Source organism: Nannospalax galili, unplaced genomic scaffold, assembly GCF_000622305.1.
Source record: "Nannospalax galili isolate Female #2095 unplaced genomic scaffold, S.galili_v1.0 scaffold189, whole genome shotgun sequence".
Classification (NCBI taxonomy): domain Eukaryota; kingdom Metazoa; phylum Chordata; class Mammalia; order Rodentia; family Spalacidae; genus Nannospalax; species Nannospalax galili.
The window spans coordinates 9482714-9509161 of NW_008360331.1; the positions used below are offsets into that span (position 1 = coordinate 9482714).

The 26448-nt window shown below is 37.8% G+C and overlaps 1 protein-coding gene across 16 annotated transcripts in view; it reads right to left on the bottom strand.

Moving 5' to 3' along the window:
• The window catches only part of Bmpr1b (bone morphogenetic protein receptor type 1B), a 296248-nt gene that overhangs the window by 113332 nt on the left and 156468 nt on the right, over positions 1-26448 (bottom strand). Inside the window, exon 1 of one of the 16 annotated variants that reach the window (XM_029560249.1) lies at positions 19103-19139. The exons of 14 other annotated variants lie outside the window; for them this stretch is intronic. Coding sequence is in view for 1 of the 2 variants with exons in the window: in XM_029560240.1 (XP_029416100.1) it covers positions 19103-19136 (34 nt within the window). In the remaining variant the exon portion in view is untranslated. Of the gene's footprint in view, positions 1-19102; positions 19140-26448 lie in introns of those variants that run through there. One more of the 16 variants, XM_029560240.1, reaches the window with a different exon arrangement.

A 26448-nucleotide genomic window follows, 5' to 3' on the forward strand; every position in this document is an offset into this window, starting at 1 on the left:
ACATGTACATATAAATATGTATGTACACACAGCATGCACACACACACACACACACACACATTAAAAAAAAAAAGCATGCACACGCAAGCACCTTGTGCAGACAGGAAGGCACCCTGGACATGGAACTTGGAGAAAGGTTATGTGACCTTGAAAGCAGCAAGGAATATCTATGGGATCCTATCTCCTCACCAAAGAAATCAGAAAGCATTTCTATGCATTAACTTATATTCTAAACCTGACAATGTATGATTCAAAGATTCCGTGTATATAGCTCCTAGTCTTTAATTTTTGTTGATATATCTCAATGCCACATTCAAGTATTCATGGTTGGAGGAAAATACTAACAGAAAATTAAAAATTAGCTGCAGTCAATAAGTAATCACAGCTGGACTAGATGAATAAAAATTCTCCCTCACAGACATCGTGCTTGGAACATCCCAGAATTTTACTAAGCAGCATGTTTCCTTAAACATTTCTATTCTTTTCTAGGACATATTAGGTTAGAACAATTTTTCAAAAATAGACTAACAACCTAGGCAGATAATGTACCTAACATTCTCATGTATCAACACATAAAACTTTTTGAGATATAATTATCCATATGTTTACATTTCTGAGCACTTTTCCTCAGTGTCAAGCGATAAAATGTAATATTTTAGCAGACTTGGAAAACTTGGAGATTACAGAAGAATTAATCCTCTAAGTGCCAATTAAAGTACATCCCAAAGATAAACGTTTATCATAAACAGTATACCAATTTAGTCCTACAAAACATATTTAAATATCTAAAGTTCAGCTATAAATACATTTCGATCTCAGACATAGGCCCCTTCTCATTTGCCTTAACTCTATGAAGCCATCATTTCCACCTTTCCAACCTGATCACATCATTACTGCAGTCACGACCAGAAGTAATTACCTACGTTCACCACACCATCTTCCTTCTCTTTTGAAAACAGCTTATCTACTCTTAAAATGACTATTCTTTTATTCAAACAATTAAAATGATTTTAAATTACCATTTTTAGTCAACTGGATGTAAAAATAATTCCAAACAAATTATTGCACATCAAACCCCTATTCTTAAATGCATAAAAATATATCATATATTCACAAACTGTAATTATTGCAATTCTAAACTTAGAGACTTGTTTAATACATTCACGTAAAAATTATACTAACCTTCAAAGTTAATTAACCAATGTATAAAATTTAACAGTATTCAAATTATAATGGTCAAAACAGCATTTATTAGCTCTGTCATGGTCTTAAGCTTTTCACATACAGGCTTTCACAGTTTGCTGAGGATGAAGTTCATACTCCGAGTTCCAAACAGGAATGAAATTATTTCTTGTTAGGGAAAGGAGAAATTTTGAATCGCTACAATTATCCTAATAAATTACCTAGAAAGCTATGCCCAGGAGAGACAGTAGTAAAAACAGGAGCAGCTCGGGGATGGGGGTGGGAAGTCTGAGCCTTTGAACTTCTGCCTTTCCGTGCTAAAAACCCGAAATCCACAGGAACTCCGCCCCTGCCAGCACTGAGGTGTGGGGCACCCATCTTACCCTCCGGTGCAAAAGCAGAAGGAGCAAGGAACTGAGAGGATGCCGGCTGGTTCTGGGAGCCAGCCCACTCCAGGAGAGCAGCCCCTGCAACCTGCCTGTGTCTGCCTCCTGCTTCTTGCCTGGCCAGCTAAACTGAGCCCCCTCTGCTGCTGCTCTGCTCGTCCTGCAAGTCTGCCAGCAAGCCTGAGACCCGACCCTCAAAGACAAGCCTATTACAAACTGGTTCTGTCACCACAGAGACTTCCAGGGTCACCTCACGGGAAAGGCAACAAAGGCCTGAAGACCCCTTGCTGGGTTGTTTTCTTAAAAAAAGCAACCTGACCCTGAAGCCCACACAGGGCCAGCACTCAGGAGGCTCCACCCTGCCTGGGCAGAACCCAAGTCCTGTAATCTTTCTGGCAGTAATGAGTGACCCAAAGAAACCATACCTGAATTTTGCCATCAAAAAACAGCTTATTTCTCCTGTCAAAGCTTTTTCTGTACAAAGAATTACGTTTGAGAACTGTGGAAACCAGGAGGAAATCAGTTCCTTTTCTTTCATGAAATGACAGAGACAGTTCGTCATGTCAAAATGTCCTGTTTCCTCATTTTTTCTTTCACTGCATCAACATTTAAATAATAGAGAAAATGGGTAAACCCAGAACACAAATGGAAGAAGGGTCATAATGCTTCGACAGCTCTAGTCAGCACTACAAACTTCAAACTTCCAGTTGCCTCCTCAATTGTCAGTTACCTCTAAAAGCTGCAACTTGAAGTTACTTGTACAGAATACAGTGCTTTAAATCTTATCAACCAAATAAAAACAGTGTAAGTTATTCAATTTTTCAAAATTGTAATTGCAAATCACTATGTTTTTGTAAAGGTTCATTTTCCCTCATAGAAACTTTTCCCTCATAGAAGTTCTTTTTAAAAGCAAAATCTTGTTTTCCTTTACTCTGAGATTGTCAGTAAAAACAAGACATATAAATGCATTAATTTATTATATTCATTTATGTTTATATTATTTATTCATTCGGTGCCTGTGAATACTATGATTGTTACCACAGAGAGATACAAGCAGGGGACTTACTAAATCTCATTACTTTGTCTGAACAAGATTAATGAGAGGAGTTGGGGACATAGTTCAGTGGGTAAGAAACCTTACTGTGCTAGCAAAAGGACCGGAGTTCGAATCCTCAGCATGAGCATAAAAGCCAGGAATGGTATAAGGTGCCTGGAACCCCAGCCTGCCTATAACCCCAGCATTGTAGTGCAGAGACTGTGGATCCCTGAAGCTCCTAGCCTGGCTGAAATGACGAGCTTCTGATTCAATGGGAGATTCTGTCTCCCAAAATAAGGAAGTGATAGAGGAAGATTCTGGACATCCTCCCCCGCCTCTGCAAACATGAAAGACTTACGGGAATGGATGTATTTCAATGGCTAGATCTAATATATCATTGTGATATGTTTATTTGACATTTTAAGAATTAATTATTTTCTCGTAATAAAATTCTGCTATATTTTCCATCACTTTGTGAGAAGCTGATGACTTTTGTTTGGGGTGGGAGTGTCATTTTCCGTAAAGATGTCCCACTGGGGGACTGGTGAGATAAAGATCATAGAGAAAGGAAGGCGCTACCTGAGGTTAGTAGGGGATACATATAGCCACAGTATATTGTATATATGTTACATGTACATACAAATGAATGAGGTAATCAGGAAAGAGAGGGAAAGCAGACAGAAATCAAGCAACAGAGTCTGCTGTTCAGGCCTCCGATCTGGGCTCAGAGCCACATCACCCTTTGGCTCCCCTGCCAGTTTGGCGCTTAGCCTGAGCTTCAAGCAAGGACTGAATGGCTGAAATGTGGGACAGCTCCAGAGCTCGCATTCCCCCAAAAGAGCAACGAGGACCTCTTCAGAACATAAAGAGGTTTCGCTTGCCCCAGAATTTCACTTTAGTTCAAACCCACTTATACCAGTAGTTACTTCTGATTTTGAACTAAATGTTAATTGCACTCACAAAGCATTCAATACAACAGGAAAAATAAGATTTAGGACAAAGAATTAAGAAAAAAATACTATTTATTTTAAACGAGACGTTCCCCAAACTAACACACACAATTGGAAGAGAGAATGGGTTAGACTGGGCTCAGGATTAGTGCTCTGGATACTGAACAGATTGAACACAGCAGCAGAGGAGCTGGAGGGGAAGAAATTACAAGAGGTAAGAATAACTATTCCATTTGTGAAATAGCATGAGGACCATCCTTACTGGGACAAACAGATCCTATTCAAAAGCGGGTGGAGAGAAAGCTAGACAGAGTGGAACCAGACTGTGCAGGGCTCTAAATACAGGTTACAAAGTTGAGTCCATATATTAAACAAACAGCTAAAGGCTTTTGAGCAACTGGCTAGCTTGAAGAATAGAACACAAGGGTTGGGCCTTCAGCATTTAGAAACCCCATTTTCCAACTATGTAGGGAGAAATGACAATTTAGATTGCAATTTGAGATTTCTATTTAGTCAAACTTTTGCTAATGCAGATTTCACTTGGAAATATTAAGAAACTAAAAATGTTCCCTACTAATTCTCTCCCATTTAGCTTAACATGTGTTGGGTATAAACTATGAAGATGTTCTTTAAAATATATAATCCGACCCTAAACTACTGATCTCAAAGAAAAATCTAACGAAATGATGGTGTTTTTCAAGAAACCTGGTTTAGCAAAAGTCCAGACTTGCGTATTCTTTAACCATTCTCCCTAACCGCACATCACTACATTTTACTTTACAAAATCCAATCCAACAAAACCTTTCCTGTGCCAGATCAGTAACCAGCTTCATGGCGGCTGAACCCTCGTTCACAGTCTGCCCTAACTGCTGCTGACAGCCACAGAGCTGCTTAGGCCCAGTGCTTCCCACACCCCCTTGTGAGGCTGTCACACAGATTCAGCTGCACCCGTGGCTTCTATTTTAACTTAATTATGCCCTCATCTACCAGAAGAAATGGCAAAAAGAACAACCATGGTTCGTGTGTGGGAGGTGTCCCTCGGCTCTTACTGCACCAGCAGGTGTAGGTATGCTAATTCACACACTGAGGTTCCAATGAACCCTCCCAGCGGAAGATGAGACAAAGGTCTCCCTTTGAAAACGGGCATCCCAGTGAAGGGCCAGAAAAAGGAACCGAACAGTGTGGACGCTTCTACCAACATAAGGACATGTACCCCATCCATCTGCAGAATCCTCTCACAGAAGGGCACATTCGCGACTTAGGGTATCTTTGCAAGGTACTAGGGAGAGCTTGTTTGTGCTATCTGTGTAACCTAGAGGAAATTATTTGCTCTCAGTAATACTGAGCTTTCTGATGTCCTGCTAGGACTGTTGTATGCAATAAGCGAGCAAACGCATATACGCTACTAAACATGGGACAACATAGGAATAAAGCAGTAATTTCCTGACAACTCTCATTCTCTTGCCTTCTGACATGAAAACCTTAACAACAATGTCCTTTAATAGAATGGGATGTACAGTTTCACTGGTCAAACTATTTCTGTAACAAGCAGTGTCATCATTAAAACAGTACAACATACTTCTTAGTTTAAATCAAGGTTTATAATAATTCAAACTTTGCCTGAAATGTATCTTTTAATCAATTTATTTTTCTTAATGAATTAAATGTTCATATATATGAAGCCAAAGAATATTTTTAGATTGAGACTACATTGCTACCAGTTTTAATTTATCATTTATTTTCACATAGAAATTCCATTTTATTGATTATATATTACACATATAAATATGATATCTCAGTTCACATTTTTCTCACAACTTTTATTTTTGTTGGGCAGGGGGAGTAGTGAATGTGGTTTGAGGAGAGTAAAAAGAGGCAGTGCCTGCCTTCAGAAGAAAGTTTACCTTATCCTATAACAGGAGGGTAATAGATAATGATCACCATGCAGTCCATTAACTGCCTGCTGTCCTCAGCAAAGAGGACAAGCACAGTGGGTATGCAGACTAGTCATGCCAGGTGGTAGAAGTGGACTTGCTGAGGAAAGACTTTAAAAGTAGGTTTTCGGGGACTGGGCAGTTGATAAAGTGCCTGCAACACAAGCTTGAGGACTGAGCTCAGATCTTCAGTACCCATGAACAAAGCCAGGCTCGGTGGCATGTATGTGTAACCCCAGAGCTAGGGGCATAGAAAGAAAGGCTGAAATGGAGCTCACTGGTCAGTCAGTCTAGCTAACAGATGACTCTGGGATTAGGAGAGTCCTTGTTTAAAAATAAGGATGACAGGAATCCAGGAAGATACCTGACACCTCTGGCTCTAACATGCACACACACATGCATATCCACACTCAGACATACACACACATGAACACACAGATACGTCACACACATGCACACACACATACATGGCAAAATTACAATAATAAAATAGAGCTATGTCTTCAAAGGTATCCCCAGGGTGGAGAAATCTTATGCAGAGGGTGACGAGCATAGATACTGCTGAGTGGTTGAAAAATAATGTTTTCAGGGAACAGGAGACCAAATATTCCCAGACAGCAGGAAGATCTGGGTTGAAAAGAGCTAGGAGAAGTCAGGAACGGCCTTGTATCCTGGAAGTTTTGATTTAATCTACACATTGGGGAAGGGAAGATTTCCCTCCTACAGGTATCTGTGTAGGTCATTGTCTATTGCACAAACTAACAGGTACCTATTGCTTCTTGTTGCTGATTATATTTCAAAGTAAACTGTAAAGATTGTGAAATTAGATGAAAAATATTTTCTTCTGTATTTACAAAAAAATAACAAAACCCTGAATTATTCTTAGCAGCAACAATGTGCTGGTATAATTATTACCTTGAACGTCCCTACTAATGTTGTTTGGAATACAATTTACTTAATTAAATTTCTGTTCAAGCACACAGGCGCACTTGGAACAACAGCTGTTTCTGTCTTCCTTTGAGAAACTAGCACATCTTTGGTCCATATTATTTCAGAGGGTTTCATATTAAAATATTTTCCAAACCTGTACATGTGCTGCATTTAGAATTGTACTGGTAAGTCATTTTATTATTCTGATTTTACTAAAACATAATGACCTAAGAAACTATTAATATTCTACTATGAAGGGGAAATAAAGAATAATAGAATTCAGAGTACAAAATATTTTCCCTGATTTTAGAGTTTATAAAGAACACAAATTCAGTGGGCTCTCAGATCACCTCCTGCCTCCCAACCCTGTCCTAATTTGCCGCATTCCACATCACTAGTCACTAACAACCCAGAGCTCTCCTCAGCTGTGCAGTGAAAGACCATCACATCATGACAAATTCACAATCCCTTCCTCCCTCACAAGACTGACACATTATTCTGAGCACGTCTTTGCTGGGCTTTCATTGCTCTGCCAAGGTCCCCCATGAGTGGGAAGGGGTAAAAAGAAGAGAGAAAATATCCCACAACTTGTCTAAAGTATGCAGGGGATGATTTGTGTCCTTCCTAAGGACTATGACTGTCACTGCAGATCTGCTTTTAGGCCAGGATTGCACGTGATAAGGGCTGACCTTCTCTGCGTATTCACACATTATGCACTCATGGAGAGCAGGCAAGACACAAAAGTCCTTCAGATGTTCTGGACATCAATCAAGAACACAGCATGGAGCTTTCCAAACTTTTCTTCCATTTACTCAGGGAGAGGAAGGGGGAGTACGAGGCAGACTTAATAAAGTTTAAAGCTATGCCACACTATATTTGGGGAGACCATTGTTATTAAAATGGTACTGTTTAAAATAATTCTCTATAGTTACCAATGACAACAACAAAAAGTTCCATGCACAGATACAAAGAGTCAACCAGACTTTATTCCAGCTTTAAAATGTCAAACCTTTTACTATAAACTAAGTTTCAATGACTTTAGCAGATTTCTGCTTTTATCCTGAAGACATTTTACTAAAGATATATTTCAGATACTAAAAACATAAATTTCCTTATAAAACATCTATACTTAAAAGGTATATGAGGCATTCACGAAAGCAACAGAGGAAATGTATTTGTTATGAAACACTCTGAATATCTTCATATAATTGACCCAGCACTCAATAGCCTAAATCATTTTTCATTTAATATAAATATTGTCACTGTTGGCAGCTCAGAGCTCTAGTGGTACAGACTAGAAGTGACACAGGCCTGCAGGGCTGGGCTTCTATCATTGCCGCTGCGTGAGTCGTTAAAGGGATTTGAGGTAAATTTTGGAAAGCACAAATGAACCCCAGATTGTATTCTATGATACCACAGGGTGTATGTACTGAGAGGGTATAATTTCCTTACTGACACGACCCCTTTCAAAGCAAGGAGCTTCAGATAATTTGGTGATATAATAATCTTTTCAATCAATGGTGGTGTCATTATGTAGAGGCTGCAGACTTCTTTTTGTAAACCAATGCTATCCTATGAATATTCATGGCCTATGAACAAGCCAAGAAGATGAGATACAAAAAGGCTTAAACAACTTATGAGAAAACAAAGCAATGAGCATTTGAAGAATGGGAAGATAATCAAAAGGAACTGACATGATGAAGTGGCTGAATACGATGAACCCAGTGAGTCTGTTAAGGAAAACTACAGTTGAAACACCAACCAGCCTCTAAAATGTTTCATATATGCACAGTTCTTACATGAATCTCATTTATTGTTTGGTTTCAGTGTTATTATGTAAAAGGATTATAAGGGAAAATTTGAACCCTAGTCATATTGAATCAAGTGACAGATAATATGTGAGATTATCTTTACATTAATCCCTAAAGGGTAAACTATCTTCTAGTAAATATGGAAGTAAAATTGTATGGGAGGAAGATCTCTTTTCTGGAAGGAAAGAACCTGGGGGAAGGTAAGTGTAGTGTTTCCAAATAAATTTAACACGCAAGTGACACCGACATGGTGATTGTGGTATAACCCCATAGTGGGCTTTCTCTGTTTGTCTTATCCCCAATTTCCTTCCACAGTTAGTCCTTACCACCTCCCTGTGCGGTATGTCACCACACTTCCATTTACAGATGAGAAGACTGCGATTAAACCAAAGGCGTGTGTGCAACAGTTTATGAGGAATGCAATCAGACGCCAATGCACCTTATGCTTATGTTGAACAAAAATATCCAAGGCAGAAATAGTCCATTCAGTACATGGAGGCCTCAGACACTCTGGGAGCCTGCTGAGGTTCAACCAGGGAATGAACGTGACTGACTGAACTTCTAAGGGTTTGAGAAAAAGAAAGATTAGATTGTGTGAATTCAGAGGAGAGTGACACCAAACCCTCTGGAAGCCACAGTAGTGCAATGAGAGGTCAGGGAGTTCAGATCCATTGAGAGGCAGAACTTTCCTTTACAGCATGTGAATTATTTATGAGAGCAATTATAATAAAAATACACATATTATCTTTAACTCGAAGTCATGTTCTGTATACTTTTTAGCTTTCTCTGTAGCCATTCAATGCTGATGTTATCAGCCGCATATTACAAAGCAGTTCAGAGTGCCTTGGGATTGATGAAAGGTGCTTTTTCATTCCTTGAACAGGCCTGGGCATTGGGAGGAGCAGTGCCATAATACTGCAGACCTGGGGGAAGAGGCAGAATGAAGTCCCCAGAACAGTGGAGGAAGTTCTTCCCACACCAGAGGAGTCTCAGGCATTTCAACAAAAGAGATTGTCTTTTTTCCCTGTTGAAAGAAGGGCTTTCTTAAGATACACTCTGCACCACTTACAGAGAGCTAATTGATAAAGGACTGGCTGTTGTTATTTGCATGTTTGTTTAAAAAGCATCAAATGAACTTCAGCATTTGGCATCTGAACTTCAGAGTTAAGCACACTATGACAATTCTGAGTCACCGTGCAGAACCTAACAGAAGCTCTACGCAAGATCAGTGCCACAGCGTACTTGAGGAAACATTAAAAATCTCTACCAACACCTCTCTGCCTCCTATGTTAGTCAATGACAAAACAATGAGCAAAGTTTCATATCAAAACCAGTGCCTTGGGACTGGAGAGATGGCTCAGTGGTTAAGAGCACTGACTGCTCTTGCAGAAGACCTAGGTTCAATTCCCAGCACCCACATGGCAGCTACTAACCATTGTTAACTCTGGCTCCAGGGGAATCGGAAGCCCTCTTCTGACCTCCGCAGCATTGCATGACATGGGTGCACTCACATACATGCAGGCAATATAAAATTAAAATTTTTAAATTAAAAAAATTAACCAGTTCCTTAAAGAGGATAGCTATCACTCTCTCATCCTCAAGTCAATCGTGCATGAAACTCATGTAAATCGAACTTGAACTAAAACAGGAAACTGAAAATGAACTTTTAACTGGAGAAGAAACTATCAAAAAGAATTCTATTTTATCTTGTGTTCCCTGTAACTGCCTGTGAGGCTTTGCATATGGAGACGGGGCATTCACCTCAACAGTGCATCTCCGGCTTAAACCCCTAAGGAGAACACTCAGTCTCTCCACACCTCCTATGAAGACAGCCCTTAGAAGATCTGGTCTCCATAATTTGAAAATAACTAAATATGTGAAGAAGTATCTAAAAGTAGAATGGAAGACATTAGTGACAACAAAATTCTGTTCTTGTTTAACATATACTAGCTTTTCCCCCCAGAAACCCTCAACAACAGTGCTATCAAATAGCCAGGTATATGTTTTATACATTTATTAGTAGACTCAACTCACAGCAGTGTTCAAAACTTACTGCTAAGAAAAATACAAATGTTTGAGAAAGCCTTTTTTTTTTACTTAAAGTTATGTTGAAAATGTATGTACATATAAAAGCATTTTATATAGAAGAAACAATCATGTCATAATTCTCAGTTCAGATTTAGGACTTAGTTCAGACTTTTTCATAGTCCCTCAGTCAATTGTCTATAGTGAAATATTGTCTGAATGGCACATGGCTGGCAGTGAAACATATGCCAAGAAACATATGGCGTTTCTCTTTTCAGTAAGGCACATGTGCAGGCATACAAACACACACACACACACACACATGCACACACGCACGCACACGCACACGCACACACACACACACACACACACACACACACACACACACACCCTTAGTGCCTCTTGGCCTGTCTCTAGATTCAAAGCATAGCTGCGTGATCTGTATGAAAAGCAGCAATTCTTGATAACCTTGTGAAGCCTTTCTCCCAGATTTCATACAAGGAAAAAATTTAAAGATGGAGGGTTGGTTTGGGTGTTTATCAAACAAGTGTGTGTTTTTTAAAAAAAATAAGTAAAATAAAATCCCATTTAAAAGACACTTTCCATCACGCACTATTACAGAGGGAAACCAGATATTGGCATCAGTAGAAACTAAATATTGATCTAGTGACATAATAATTCTTCCTGTGCCCTGTCAATGACATTACAGTAAAATGAGAAGATACTTAATATGCACAAAATGGTAGAAGTAAGATGTTTATTTTATGGAGCTAAAGAGAAGGAACTTTAGTGATAAAGATGTCAAATAAAACTAGTGATATATTCAACACAAAACCAAATCACTAGCAGTCCTGTGGAGACAAGGCACTGCACTACCAATCCTGTCACTGTAAGATCCTCAGTATATGTAGACACTCTCTTATCTCATCAGCTTATACCACATTTCATTACAGTCAGACTGTGTGCCTAAGACTGCAATCGCCCAACACCCAACTGAAAAGAGAAAATTTACGCAAGTAGTAAGTTAGCCTAAGGATTATGCCAATTGAAACATTCAAATTCAACCTTAACCAAAATGAGCAAAATTTGTACTTACCCAAAACAGCAATGTGATTTAAACCATCACCATAATTTCCACTCTGAGGTCTCCCAAAGGTTTATGGTGGAAGCACTTCCAAGTGTGCAGTGCGTCTCATTAGCACCTCCACCGAAGGATGTGCAAAGAGAGACGGAAAGAGAGAAGTTCAAAAGAAGTGGCTGCCTTACAATCACTTGCTTTAAAATATTTCCTTTTTCTATTGAAACTGACAACAGAAAAGAAATGTTTGTTTTGCTCTGTGACTTCAGCACCAGCATCTGGCCTTACTTTTCATTGTTTTTCTTTAATACCATCTCCTGGTGTTGATCCTTACATTATCACTTCTTAGAACCAGTGACAAACAGAAACAGCCTAGGGAAATCAAGCCTGAAGCCTTTCTGAATTGTGCAATTTACATTAACCTCGCATTGAACTACAAAATATATCAGAGGCCTTCCAATCCTGCTGTAGGTGCTAAAGATGCAAAGTCCTTGCAGTGGCTCCCTCATTTGTACCTGTAAGAGTTTCTCCAGTGGTTCCCTTCATCCTTTCCTCAAACGCATTCCTCATGCTCCAGCTCAGAGCTCCTTGACTCCTGATTTCTCAGCCTAAATCTCTCTGCTTAGAGATCCACTAGTATTCTTCCTCATCACTATCAGATCTTGACTTAAATCGCAGTTCTTAATGAAACCTACTCTACCATTTAAAACGACAATACTCAACCCAAAGCTTTCAGTCACCATTACCTTCTATACTTATTTTTCCATAACGCACATAATATTTTAACTGCTATATAATGTATTTATGTGGGTTGTTTTTATTGCTTACAATACATCTCCAACCCCAAAACAAGATGAGGATCCTAAGGGTGTTCATCTTTGTCCATTCTGCTCACTCACATACTCCAACACGTGACATAGCAATGTCATAAGTGTTCGGTAAGTCTCTGCATTGTCAGGTTCCAAGTCTCTTTCCATAAAGTACCTGACCCTCCGTGTCAGCAATTATTCACATCTCAGTTATTTTTTCCATGCAAATTCCTAATTGTCATCAGATTTCTTCCCTTCCTAGTCTAATGAATTTCTTTGTTATAGGACCAACAAGTCAGATGGCATTTTATTTTACTCATTTTCAACTGGGCATAATGAGTACTTCTCTCCCTAAGCACTTCATTCATTTAAAAATAAACCAAACCACTGCTGTGTGCTAGGCATCTAGAAGGCTTTTCTTCAGATTTTCATGGTGAAGGTCTTTCCAGTCAAATTTCTTCCATTCACCAAAACATAGGTAATTTTGTTTCTTTCCAATAATCTCTTCTCTCAGATATTTCCTCATGCTTCCTGGGTGTTAGTTACCATCACTGTTATCTCTTATTTCCAAGCACCACTGAATGTCTACACACCATAATTTTTCCTATGGCAATCAAAGCCAACCTCTACTAGGAAGTAGTTGTTGCCATTCCTTGCAGCGCCCTAAATTTAAGCCCTGCCCTCTTTCTGCATGTTGAGTAATTTCCACTTGTTTGAGACAGCGCTCTACCGGGCTGGAAGCTAAAAAGCCCTGGCACTTGCTGTCTTCACTTCTGTATCTAAGACATAGGAAGAGGGCTGAAACCCTCCAAGTCACATGTACCTGTCTCAAGCTTCACATCAAGTTAATAAGGACCTCATTATCTTCTGACTGGAAGTTGTGGAAGCAGTGGCCACATTCAGTGTCTACAGGGAATGGAAACACCAGTTTTCAGCCTTACAGAAGCATGATAATAAGAGCAACTTAAGTCAGAACCCCTAGACAAAACTCCAGCAGTGGTGGAATCCCTCTGGCCTTGTCTCTTCCAAGCCTACCTCTCTTGGCCTTCTGGATAGTCTATGACCTAGCAAATACTCTCCGAACCACTTTCTTTTCTATATGAATCCATCATGGTTGGTTCTGTTACTTTGAACTGAAAATTTTCATAAGCTCTATCCAAGAAAATAAAAAAAAGAAAAACATTACAGTGAATTTCCTTGTTTATAAAGATTCTTGGTAATCTTATAGCAGAGAATGAAAATTCAAGTACATGTCCACCTGCCACTTTAAACTGAGATAACATTGCTCTTTGCTGCTTCATAATTAAAGTTTCTTCTGCCATTTAGAGTAAACACAATTCCAGCCAGAGGAGACATGAATGACCAGTTCAGGTTCAAAGGTTCACTGCACATGAATATCCAGAAATGCTCCTTGGCAGTCTTTGCAGTATAATGAACCTTGCAATTACTTAGCAGGCCATCACCACAATATATGAACATAATGCTTCCAAACCTCAAACAACAAAACAGTGTACAAATAGCATGGACCGACTGTTACAGAGGCATTTTGAACTAATTAAATTGCAACAGTTCCTCTTAAACCTTTATAAGTTTTCAGGCAGTTTTACCTTATGCAACTATGCTTATGGGAAATAATTAGTAGAGAAAGGTGTTGGCATTATAGACAACTGGGAGATGCCAATTAGCAAACTACCCCTTCAAAATCACACCAGTTAATTCCAGCACGCACTCTCAGAGGGAAAGAGCCTCCCTCTTAGGGGAATAGCCAGTGCTTTATTTTCTTTAGAAATATCTTGACCCATCCCATATATCCCCTGGAGAAAGGCTTCAGGCTCTGCTTTCTGTTGCCTCTGCACTGAAGAGAAGATCTTCATTAAGGGAAATAATTTGAATGATAGTAGGCAATAGGTGCGCATGCCATAAAACCAGACACTTTGCTATCAATTTAATTAGCTGTGCCATCTAGGGATTAAAGTCCAAGATAGAAAGTGAAAAGAATTGCATTCTACTTAAGATAATTTATTTTACCTCATGTTTTCCATTCTATAAGCTAAAGACAGTCTACATGCCAACTGCACTAAGATGTACAGAACAAGTAAATTCAGGTTTGTTATATCACAAACAGCCACCCTGTGCTGTTTTCATCACAAAAAGTTTATTGCTACTGCAGACATTTTTAGGCTTGTCAAGATGGTTCAACATATATCATCCATTTCAAAGAGATAGATAAATAATAAACAAGCTGACTTCTCCCCACAAAATCACACAGCAGGGGAAAAGCATGCAGTATCTAGTGATGATAAATAGGAAAATTTGATTTTCTCTGCTTATTTTAATCAAATAGTTTAGATTTCAGACTCCAAGAAAGTAACTCATGAAACTATTGCTATTTCTACTTCTCTAGTTTGTACTTTATTTTCAGTTTTTAACTTATTTTTATTTTATGTGTGAGTGTTTTGCCTACATGTATGTAACTGCACCCATATATGCAATGCCATGGGGGTCAGAAGAGGGTGTAGGATCCCCTGGAACTGGAGTTACATATAGATATTAGCCACTATGTGGGTGCTGGGAACTGAACCTGGGTCCTCTGCAAGAGCAGTTAGTGCTCTTAACTATTGAGTCATCTCTCCAGTCTTAGGACTTTGTTGTTTTTTTTTTTTTAAACAATTTAAAAAATATTTTATTATTTTCATTTTATGTGTATGCATGTATTGCCTGCGTGTAGGTAAGTGCACCCGTGTCATGCAATGCCTGCGGAGGACAGAAGAGGCTGTCGGATCCCCTGGAACTGGAATTACGGACAGTTGTTAGCTGCCATGTGGGTGCTGGGATTCGAACGCAGGTCTTCTGCAAGAACAACCAATGCTCTTGACTGCTGAGCCATCTCTCCAACCCCATTTGTTTGTTTGTTTTTTAAATTAAAGGTATGCAACAACACATCCAACTTAGTAATCTATTTTGGAAAGTTCTGGATACCTTAAAACTTGGGGCCCAGGTAGAGGAAGTAGTCACCAGAGGTGGGTCCTTGGGAGTATCTTGTTCCCAGTCCCTTTCTTTCCTTCTCTCTGTTTCCCTGTTGCTGATGTGAACTACTCTGCTCCAATATTTCCTCAACATGACTGACTGATACACCTGAAACCATGAGTCAAATAAAAGTTCTTCCCTTTAAGTTATTTCTGGCAGGAACTTTAGTCACAGATGCACACAAAAAAGATAGTACAGTTAGGAAAAATATGATTTTCATTTTATAAAAAGTATACACTTAAAAAAAAACTATAGCACATTTTACAATATTTAAGAAAATTTTGATCTGGGGCTAGAAGGATTGCTCAGTGGTTAAGAGGGCATACTGTTCCTGCCAAGGACCAGTGGTCAGTTCCAAGCACCCACATCTCCCTAGATTGCCATCTCTAGGTAAATCCAAAGCCTCTGGCCTTGGCAAACCATGCACTCTGCAGAGAGGCATGCGCGCACACACACACACACACACACACACACACACAATTAAAAATAGATTTTAGAAAAAGAAAACAGTGATTTGAGAAAATTCTTATATCAACAATTTTTATCCAAACAATATAAGCATTAAAAAAAAACTTACGGTTTTTACTAAAAAAAAACTTATGTATACTGAAGGAAGCTTTTCTTCAGGGAAATAAAATGCACTAATAATAATCTTGAGAATACAGAACGTAAAATGATATAAAACAATAGGGACTCATGTTCAGTGTGGACAGGCCATAAAGGAAGAAAGCTGTTTTGTAGAGGTACAGCTTTACAATTAGGTTCTGAGGATATAGCTTTCTATAATTGGGGGATTAATCCTAATGTTATAATTTGAGGTTGAATCACATAAATCATACATATAACTGAAATATTATAAATTAAGAAATTCAAAATAATCTTCCACATAATGCAATAAAGCTATGCTCCAAGTTCTATAAAGTGAACAAAGCCATGCTGTACACATGAGCGGTACAAAAAGCTCTGGCATAATGACAAATGTACTTGTACCACATAAATACAAAATAAACCTATGCAAACTAAAAACAAAGCCAATTTTAAATAAATTATTAAATATTTGCCATCTTAGCATTATGAAAACCATATCAAATCTTTCAAATTCATAGCAAAAATATGAACCATATTCTTTACCTTGATAAACTACCCTACAGTAAGCAATTATAAAACATTTCTGTGAACTGAGACTAATTCGAGTTTTCTTTTATCAGATATTGAAATCATGACTCCCATTCCTAATGAAGATGATGTTTGAAAATCAGTGTCAAATGTAAACATTGAATCTAAACTTTGTCCCATTCTTTTGTGTACTGAAACTCAGTGAAGCCATAATTAATAAGAACTTTATAGAAATGATAACTATGTCATCATTTGTATTAATACCTCCTACAAGAAGTATTTTTCTTTCACAAGTCTGCTACAGCTTTCTTGACTATTTCTTTTCTCGAATCTCATACCTAACCTAAGGTACCAAGACCTACTATCACTATACCCAAAGTAAATCCCATATTGAACCACTAACACAAGAATCTTAGACCAAGTCATCATCAGAGAAAGAAAGAAGGCTTTCTAAAAGCAAGAAGAGATAAACTAAAGTTACTTGGCTCTTTACCACATAAAGAGTATGCAATATGCAAATAGACTCTATTTAGCTACTAAAATCATTGCTATTCAAGTCATTTGAGTCTTGGGGCCTAAGTTACAGATTAAGTACTTCTGAGTTCAACAAAACTATGAATAAGCAGTGTCCTCTTATTAGGTTTAAAAACACAGGTGGTGCCATCTAATGGAAAATGCCTTTGACTTAGGTCACTGAACCAAGTGCTACTGAAATTCTGAGTATGTTGTTTGACATCCCTGAACATCGGTTCTTGCTAGAAAACCCAAATGCCCTTGTGCTTCACAATGCTGCCACACTGACAATTGAATTCTAGTAGTAAGAAGCTTCTATTTTTTAAGACATTGCATAAAGTCCACACATTCAAACTTATATGCTTTCTCGTGCATGTGTATAAACTTGCATATGTTAAAATACAATTGATATGAGAGGTTTCATTTGTAAGCACATGCTTCAGAGCAAGGACCTGACTATTACACAAAAGCATGTAAAAACATTTTAAAAGAAGTCAGTCTTGAAGGTTTGCCATCGTTGCTTCTAGATCTGAAGTCAGTTCAAGGATCTCTGATATAAGAGTTGGAAAGAAAATACAAATATAAAACATTTCACCACCCTAGAAGATTTTTTGCAGGCAATGTTATTTGGGAGAAGGCAGAAGTCCGTGAGGAAAGAGAAGAAAATTATGGAGAAAGCTTTGGGCTAGATGCATGTTTAAACTAGAAAAATGTCAGGTTACATTTATTTTGAGTCATGTGAGCTTCATATTACAAGTGGGGCTCTCACATGAAGAGCAAAATTGGTGGCAATTTCCATATAAAGCATAATATAAAAATCTTGAAGGTTGAGCTTCAAGGCTTTGGGTTAAAATTCCACAACCAAAAATGTTACAAAATTGGACATTTCTGAAGCTCTGACATGATGCTACAAGTAAAAAATTCCACACAGGAACTCCTGTGATGGGTTGCAGTCAAAATGCAGGTGTGCAAGAAATACTGTATAAAATTACCTTCAGGCTATGGGTATGAGGTGTGTGTGTGAAGCATAAATGAATATCATGTTGAGACGTGGTTCTCACACTAAGTCATGTACATGCAAATATCAAAAATTCAAAGGAAAGCTGAAATATGGAAGATTCCTGGTCACACACTTTTTGTGTTTTTTTATATTTTATTATTTTTATTGCTTGTGTATGCATATTGCCTGCATGTACGTAAGTGCACCCATGTCGGGAAATGCTCACAGAGGACAGAAGAGGCTGTCGGATCCCCTGGAACTGGAGTTACAGACAGTTGTTAGCTGTGATGTGGGGGCTGGGATTTGAAACTGGGTCTTCTGCAAGAACAGCCAGTGTTCTAATGGCTGAGCCACCTCTCCAACCCCAGTCACAAACATTTTTGTTAAGAACTATTCAACCTGTTCTTTGCTTATGAAATAAAGAAAACATTCGATGTTTCCTACTTGTAACTTTAGCATAGAGCCCTGATGACTGGGTAGATTTCATTTCCTACATCTAGCACAAGTTCCCATACACTACTGATAATCCTTAACAGAGCTTCTGACACCTTCTCCATCTGCAACCCCTTTTTACTGGAGAAATTTTTGCATGACCACAGGAATACAAGTACATAAAAGGTATACAAATCAAATATTTACCAGTAACAAACGATAAAAAAATTCTTTAGTATACATGTAACTTTACTTTTAAAGATGAAAGTAAGCTTGTACACTAATGGAATAGATGTGTATATTTTGCATGAGGAATTAAATCTTGACTGAATATTTGACAGTTCCAGATGTGGAGTTTGTCAATATTTCTCAGAGTTGGTCAATATTTCAATTTTATAATGTTAATACTGAGGCCATTCTACATAGGTATATTTTGCAAAATAGCAAAAAATACGCCTAACATCATTTCAGACATTGATGGGAGTTTTCTCTTAATCCCATGCCAACATTAATTTAACAAATTTTAATGATGCTCAAGTCAGCAACTCAAATAGCATTTTTCTTTGAGACAGTGACTCCTGTAGTTCCTGCTGGTCTGGAACTCACTATGTAGACCAGGCTGGCCGTAATCTCATAGAAATCTGCCTGTCTCTGCCTCCTGAGTGCTGGATGAAGGCATGTGCCACTATACCCAGCTCAAATAGCAGTTTTTAAAATCAAACATTTTAACATAATAAAATCCAAAGACATTGACTTGGTATTTACATGCCCAGGGATGATGGTAGGAAAATACTAAAACTCTTCATTTACCTTAATTGAATCATATTTCTATAGAAGAAGAAATCTTTGTACATAAAATTTTGCCATTCCTACCATAATCAAGTCTTGACTGTGAGCCTTGCCGCATCAGCCAGATCCGCCGGTGCTGCCTGCCTGCAGCTTGCAAGGTGCTGAGTGCCCAGGATGTACTCAGGCTGCAGGAAGGCCCAGAAACGGCATGATGAGTGCCACCAGAAACATTCTGAAGGTATTAGATGTTTGATTCTGAATTCAGTTTGTTCCTTGCACACTCACAAACTTTTACTGTTACCAGTTTCTTTCAAGCCCTGCATGCAGGTACATGACCCCTCATAGGCTCAAGACCCAGTTAAAGAAGCTTGGGTCTATAACACAATCTTTCTTGCAACTAAACCAAAAGAAAAGAGGTTTAATATTTCATCCTTCTCATTCACTTAGACTCATTCTCATCATACAATATAGACCATTTTAGTATCACTTTAATGAGGTTTTAATTAAGATTTAATTATAATTGTCTTTTTCTAAACTCATATTTCAGAAACTACATTAATGCAATGTATTCTGTTGTTACATAAACTTGTAAATATAATGGAAATGCAACTATTTTTCAGTCATAGAACATAATATTAGTACTATGGACTAAGCACATTCTGTACATGTTTAAAAGAATTAACATATAGGACCTGGAGAGATGGTTCAACAGTACATACTGTTCTTACTGAAGACTTGTATTGGGTTCCCAGCACCCACATAGGGCAGCTCACAACTGCCTTTAACTGCAGCTCAGGTGATCTGATGCCTTCTTCTGGCCTCTGCAGGCATAACACACACAAACAAAAACCCCAGCTGAGACGCACAGGGATACACACAATTAAAAATAAATCTTAGAAGAACCAATATATAAGTAGCAAGGGTCACCTATAATTTCAGTTTTTTTCAATTCCACATCTTATGTCACATACTGAACATGAGAACTTCCACAGGGGAAAAAAATCTGTACCAAGTTATCTCTATAATCACTCAAAGAGAAGCATGTGCAGATAGTATTATAAGATACATTGTTTCAAGTAGTTATTTATGAAATATGGTCAGAAAACCGCTGGTATGGAACATTCATCTAATTATGGTTCTCCCAAAAGACATTTTCTAACAGCCACTACTAAGTCTGTATCCAAATGGGGTGTTTTCAAATTTTCTTTCCATCAAAACAAAGTGGCCCTTTAAAAACCATATGGTCCTGTGCTCTCAAAGAAGTTTCGTTCTGCATGTATTTTTAGACACAAGTTTCCTTATAAAATACACCACAGTCACAGAGCTGAATGAGCCTCGGTGTTCCTGTGAACAAAGCCTCTTGCCATTCAAGTTCTCCCCAGCTCTACTAGCCCAACCCAGTGCATGTCTGATTTCTTCCCTCTCAGGGATGAAACATGAAAATATTTTAAACTGTTTTTAGAAAACAGTTATTCTTCATTACATATAGCAAGTTATTTTCTGGGAATATATATGTATGAGTAAACCTTCCCACTGCTCACACAAGTCCTTAGAAATAATATAATTTGCAAAAGCACCTGAGAAAGGACCCAAAGAGAAAACAACTCTTACTTTTGCAGCCAAGATTCAAACAGGAATAGAACCAATTCTGAATTTCTTACATACAATGACAGACTTAATTTTTTTTTTAATTTTATTGCCAGGCATGGTGGTGCATGTCTTTCATCCCAGCACTCGGGAGGCAGAGGCAGGTGGTTTTCTGTGAGTTCAAGGCCAGCCTGGTCTACATAGTGAGTTCCAAGATAGCTGGGGCTACAGGGAGACCCTGTCTCAAAAAAACCAAAATTTTTTTTATTTATTATTTTTATTTTATGTGTATGCACATATTGCCTGCATGTATGTCAGTGCACCTGTGTTGTGCAGTGCCCAGAGAGGACAGAAGAGGCCATCGGATCCCCTGAAACTGGAGGTTATGAACAATTGTTAGCCACCTTGTGGGTGCTGGGATTCAAACCTGGGTCATCTGTAAGAATAGCCAGTGCTCTTAATCGTCCTGCTGCCATGCCGTCCCTTTTTAAATTTTATTTTCAAATATTTTATGACCTCTAATGTGCATGTCATATATACTATAGGTACAATGCTCTTTTTTACAATTTAATATTTGTTTATTGTATTAAATGCCAGGTTTAAATTCCTCTTAAAATTCTCTAACACATAGATACTTCACAGCAATCAAATGATGCAAAGTTTTATAAAAGTCTCAAAAGCCTGCAATAGGACACATTACCCCATTTACACTGCATTTCCCCAGGCCAAGCAAATACTGCACTTTTTTTCTGGTTTGCATATTCATGCACTGGGAAGTGAAAACAACATATATGAGTACTTCGTATCTCTTATTCCCTATGGTATAAAACAACATATATGAGTACTTCGTATCTCTTATTGCCTATGGTATAAAACCATTTTCCCTCCTCAAATCACTTCTTCTGAAAGTACAACTGGCAAGAAAAAGAAAATATTAAGAATGTGTTCCTGTCAGTTAACTCCACACAACTCAACATGTGCTCACCTACGACTTTTAGTGCCCAGCTTCTCTTCAGGGGGTTTCTTCACAATCCAGAGATCGTAAATCAGACAGTGTTTTCTCAGAAGGCAGAATAGTTTAGATGGAAGCAGCCTTTTGACCCTAACAACGTGTTGACATAGATGATTCTGTTTTTGGAGGAGACTTTGCTTAGCATTACCCCTCACTTCTTCACCTGATCCAGGATGTACTCCTTCCTAACAGTGAAAGAAACCTGGGATCCCCTGGGACTGGAGTTTCGGACAGTTGTTAGCTGCCATGTGGGTGCTGGGATTCGAACCTGGGTCTTCTGTAAGAACAACTAGTGTTCTTAACCACTGAGCCATCTCTCCAGTCCCTTTAAAAATTTTTTTTAAATTTTATTTTCAAATATTTTATGACCTCTAATGTGCATGTCATATATACTATAGGTACAATGCTCTTTTTTACAATTTAATATTTGTTTATTGTATTAAATGCCAGGTTTAAATTCCTCTTAAAATTCTCTAACACATAGATACTTCACAGCAATCAAATGATGCAAAGTTTTATAAAAGTCTCAAAAGCCTGCAATAGGACACATTACCCCATTTACACTGCATTTCCCCAGGCCAAGCAAATACTGCACTTTTTTTCTGGTTTGCATATTCATGCACTGGGAAGTGAAAACAACATATATGAGTACTTCGTATCTCTTATTCCCTATGGTATAAAACAACATATATGAGTACTTCGTATCTCTTATTGCCTATGGTATAAAACAACATATATGAGTACTTCGTATCTCTTATTGCCTACGGTATAAAAACATTTTCCCTCCTCAAATCACTTCTTCTGAAAGTACAACTGGCAAGAAAAAGAAAATATTAAGAATGTGTTCCTGTCAGTTAACTCCACACAACTCAACATGTGCTCACCTACGACTTTTAGTGCCCAGCTTCTCTTCAGGGAGTTTCTTCACAATCCAGAGATCGTAAATCAGACAGTGTTTTCTCAGAAGGCAGAATAGTTTAGATGGAAGCAGCCTTTTGACCCTAACAACGTGTTGACATAGATGATTCTGTTTTTGGAGGAGACTTTGCTTAGCATTACCCCTCACTTCTTCACCTGATCCAGGATGTACTCCTTCCTAACAGTGAAAGAAACCTGTCTTCAGACAATGCCAAACATCCCTGGATGATAAAGCTACCTCTGGGTTGGAAACTACAGTCAGGATAATGGATTTCCATATTAATTAAAAATGTAAATGAACATGTATGTGTCAATGGTCTTTGCTTAAATACACACACAATTGTGTTTAATGATTATGTAATAAACTATAAAGTGCATAGAATCTAAGTTCATACAACTTTTTTCTTTATCATCAATAAGACTTTAAATTTTATCCAAGTACCAACAGTAGAAGTAGCTATTTTTGATTTTCTAAAAATACTACCTAATTAAAATACTGCTTTGCCCCATTTGAGAAAGATTTATTTGGGTTTCCATCTGGCCCAAAAGGGTAGGAATAAGCACAGGAAGTTTTATCTGGGAAATGAACATGGACAGAGTCTTGTAAATTGGTCCTCGGCTATCTCCCATCATAGCTCCTGTTTGTTTACATTGGAGTTCTCATAAATTGGGTGCTATTTCCTTTCCACTAAGTTTCAAAGTATTAACAGCCAGGAGGTGTTTTGTTGTTTTTTTTTTAATTCCTCCTCCCTCTTTTTCTCCTCCTTCCCTCAAATAAATAATGCATTGCATAATCATAATTTAAAAACCAATCACCAAACTTCAAAACTACTAATATCAGGAACTTTTCCTAAATCTACATTTACATTTGAAAACACAATTGTCTCTTTGAAATGGAAATAAGAAAATGTGCACCTTCTAGTAAGTAACTTCTTTCCAACAGAGTCATTTATCTAGTCATTTCACAGTTAAATCTTACAAATTCTTAAGTAAAGCAGTTCAATTTATTTTGACTTCCCGCCGAGGCACTTCCTCCAGAGAAAACATTACTCCAGTATTTTCATCCATTAAGAACTCTTAAATTTAAATACCTCTATTTAAACAAAATTTCTTATTCTCCCTCCAAAAAAAAAGCACAATTGCAACAAATATGTTCAGGTCTCTGGATTGAGTTACGCTTGTCTAGTTTTAAACAAGCACATGAACAACCATTAGTAATTTACATTTGTATGGGTTCATATCTGCAGTAGTTAAAAGAACTGGCTTTGCCTGCAGAATACAGAAGGGTCTGACAGTTGCAAAACTGTCCTTGACCAGTGAACTTGCAGTGAAAAAAGCTGTTGAAAGTTCATGCACCCCAATTGCACATTCATTATCACTAAACAAGAAGATTACATAGGCATTGCTGACAAGAATTATCAAAATAGAATGGTGCCACCTGCCCCTTGTTATTCTATTAACTAGTATGGAGTCCGAGGTACCAATTAAGAAGAAGTGACAGAAACGGATCAGTAAACACAGCTCTAGCTGAATCTGAAGATTAACACTTTCAGCATGGAATTCATCTCTTAACTGACTACATTAGTTTTTCTGTGCAACCTAAATTGCATTGTAGCCTAATTTTCTTGGAAGTTTTGATAAACAGCAGTTATACATCTTTAGGAAGACATTTCAGCAGTGTGAAAAAAAATTTCTGAAATAGCTGTAAAAAAAAACCAACTTCCTATTATTCTGTGAACAAGTGGCCATTCACTATTTCACAGGGATACAAAACACTAAAAAACCCAAGTAATCTAGTGATTAAATATTTTCACATTATAAATTAGAAATCTGTGGCGATACGAACTCTAGGGAACAACTACAACACTGTGTAGTTAGTAGTAACTAGAGGCCCCTGGGCTACTGCATAGCACTTTATGGGCTGAGGAGCAAACTTTTTAAAAAAGAGAATAAATGGTTTCATTATTAGTTTCATGTAACTATTATTAGTCACATTTAAGTCTGATCACTAATTCTTTTAAAAATCACCTTCTAAAACAACATAAGTTTTGCTATACAACCCCCAACTTGACCCATAATGTCTCTGTTACAGTAATGTAATTCTAGAAACTTAGATTATTTGTTCTTTAAAAGAAACACTTAAAATTAAATTTATTAGGAGAATCACAATGCAAAGCTCATAACACGGTTATGTATATGTAACTTTCTTGCACTTTTTAATAATTATTTCATTTTTTCAACGGGTGTTTCACTTTAACTTATATAATAAAATAAATGATGGGAATTGATTTTATTGAAAAGATGGTACTTTAATAAAAATTTGGAGGGGATTTTCCACCAAAGAAGACATCTATATTTGTTTACCCATTTTACAATAGTATTTTTGTGGTGATGTAAGTGCATTACTTTCTAATAGTTTGTGCTTTCTGTACAAATTGCCCCACACTGAAGGGCAGGCAGGTATTGCACAGCAATGCTGTGTGCAAATCTCAATGAATATAACATAGAACTTTCAACTTTGTAAAAAAAAATTATTCCAGGGTCATCTCAACACCACAAGACTCCAAGTGTTATAGCAAACACACTGAAAAATGGGAACAAATGCAATTGTTAAGAAAATTATATCACACATTTTAAAGAATATATTTTAAACACATTGAAATTCTGATGCTAAGTTGAAAGATTCATCTGCCTAGGAAACCCCTCCACTATAACCTGTGATTGACAGCACCTTTAACCTTACTTTTCATCACAATATTCTCAGAATCTTGGCGGTAAGCCTAAGATCATTTGTAATGATCACAGCTGATGATTCTCCTACAGTGCAGGCTATATTTGGTCCTAACCAATAATGCCCTTAGATACAGTCAAACATAGTCCCTATGCTGTGGTCTGAACTTTAGAGATTCTGGCTCCAACCATTTATGATTGTGTGTCCCACCATCTACAAGATCCATGGAATCAAGGACCGCCCTTCTATAGACTGTACCACTGCTCCTTGCAAAGACTCTACGCAGTCCTGATATCCAAGAATTCTCTTCCCGAAGAATGATAGTGCATAATTATAGCCCGAAAGATGCTAAGGGCAACTTATTGATGGCCATCTGATAGAACAAAAAGGTGAGATGTCCATGTCCAGGAAAAAAAAGCTCCTTGAGGTTCAGTACAAGGCAGTGGAAAGAAGACACAGGGCAATGGACCGTGGTCTGAACACCTCCAGAAAGCATCAGTTGCCCAGTACCCCCTTAGAGCAAATGTAAAACGTCTACCTTGGAATCTGGCCTTTGGACTTCACTTTGAGATACTCATCACTTAGAAATACATTGTTGCCAGGAAAAGGAAATGCAAGGTTTGCTGAAAACTGCAGACAACACTTGCAGATTCTTCCCTTGGGCATCTTCTAGGAAGTGTGCACAGGGAAGTGCACAGAGATGAGCAGCTGAGCTTTGTAGGGATAAAACAAATACCCTACTCAGACAAAGGAGGTAAGTGCGTAGGACTTTCTACGGATTTGAAGAGACTGAAAGAGCAAAAATTAGGAGTAAATCCTTTACTCGTTTTTTGTCTCACTAAAACACTGGGACTCCCTAGAATAAACCACAATCCTCAGTAGAAAAACATTTTGAATTTGTATCATCCTCACTTACTTACAAGAAATGGTTTTACATATATTTTTCTATGGTGGGTAAGCCTGGATACTTGTCAGAAAAAGAAAGTAAATATTTTGTTAAGCATTTTCAGTGTTAGCTTTGCCTGCAAAACTTTTAAATATTTTAAATATGGTATGTAGTTCTCCATTTGTCCTCTCACCCCAAATCTTAGAAAATAGATGCAGAAATTGCTGTGCAAACACATGCTTTTCCTCTATAATGCATATATAATTATACACATTGACAATGTCTCATAGATTTCT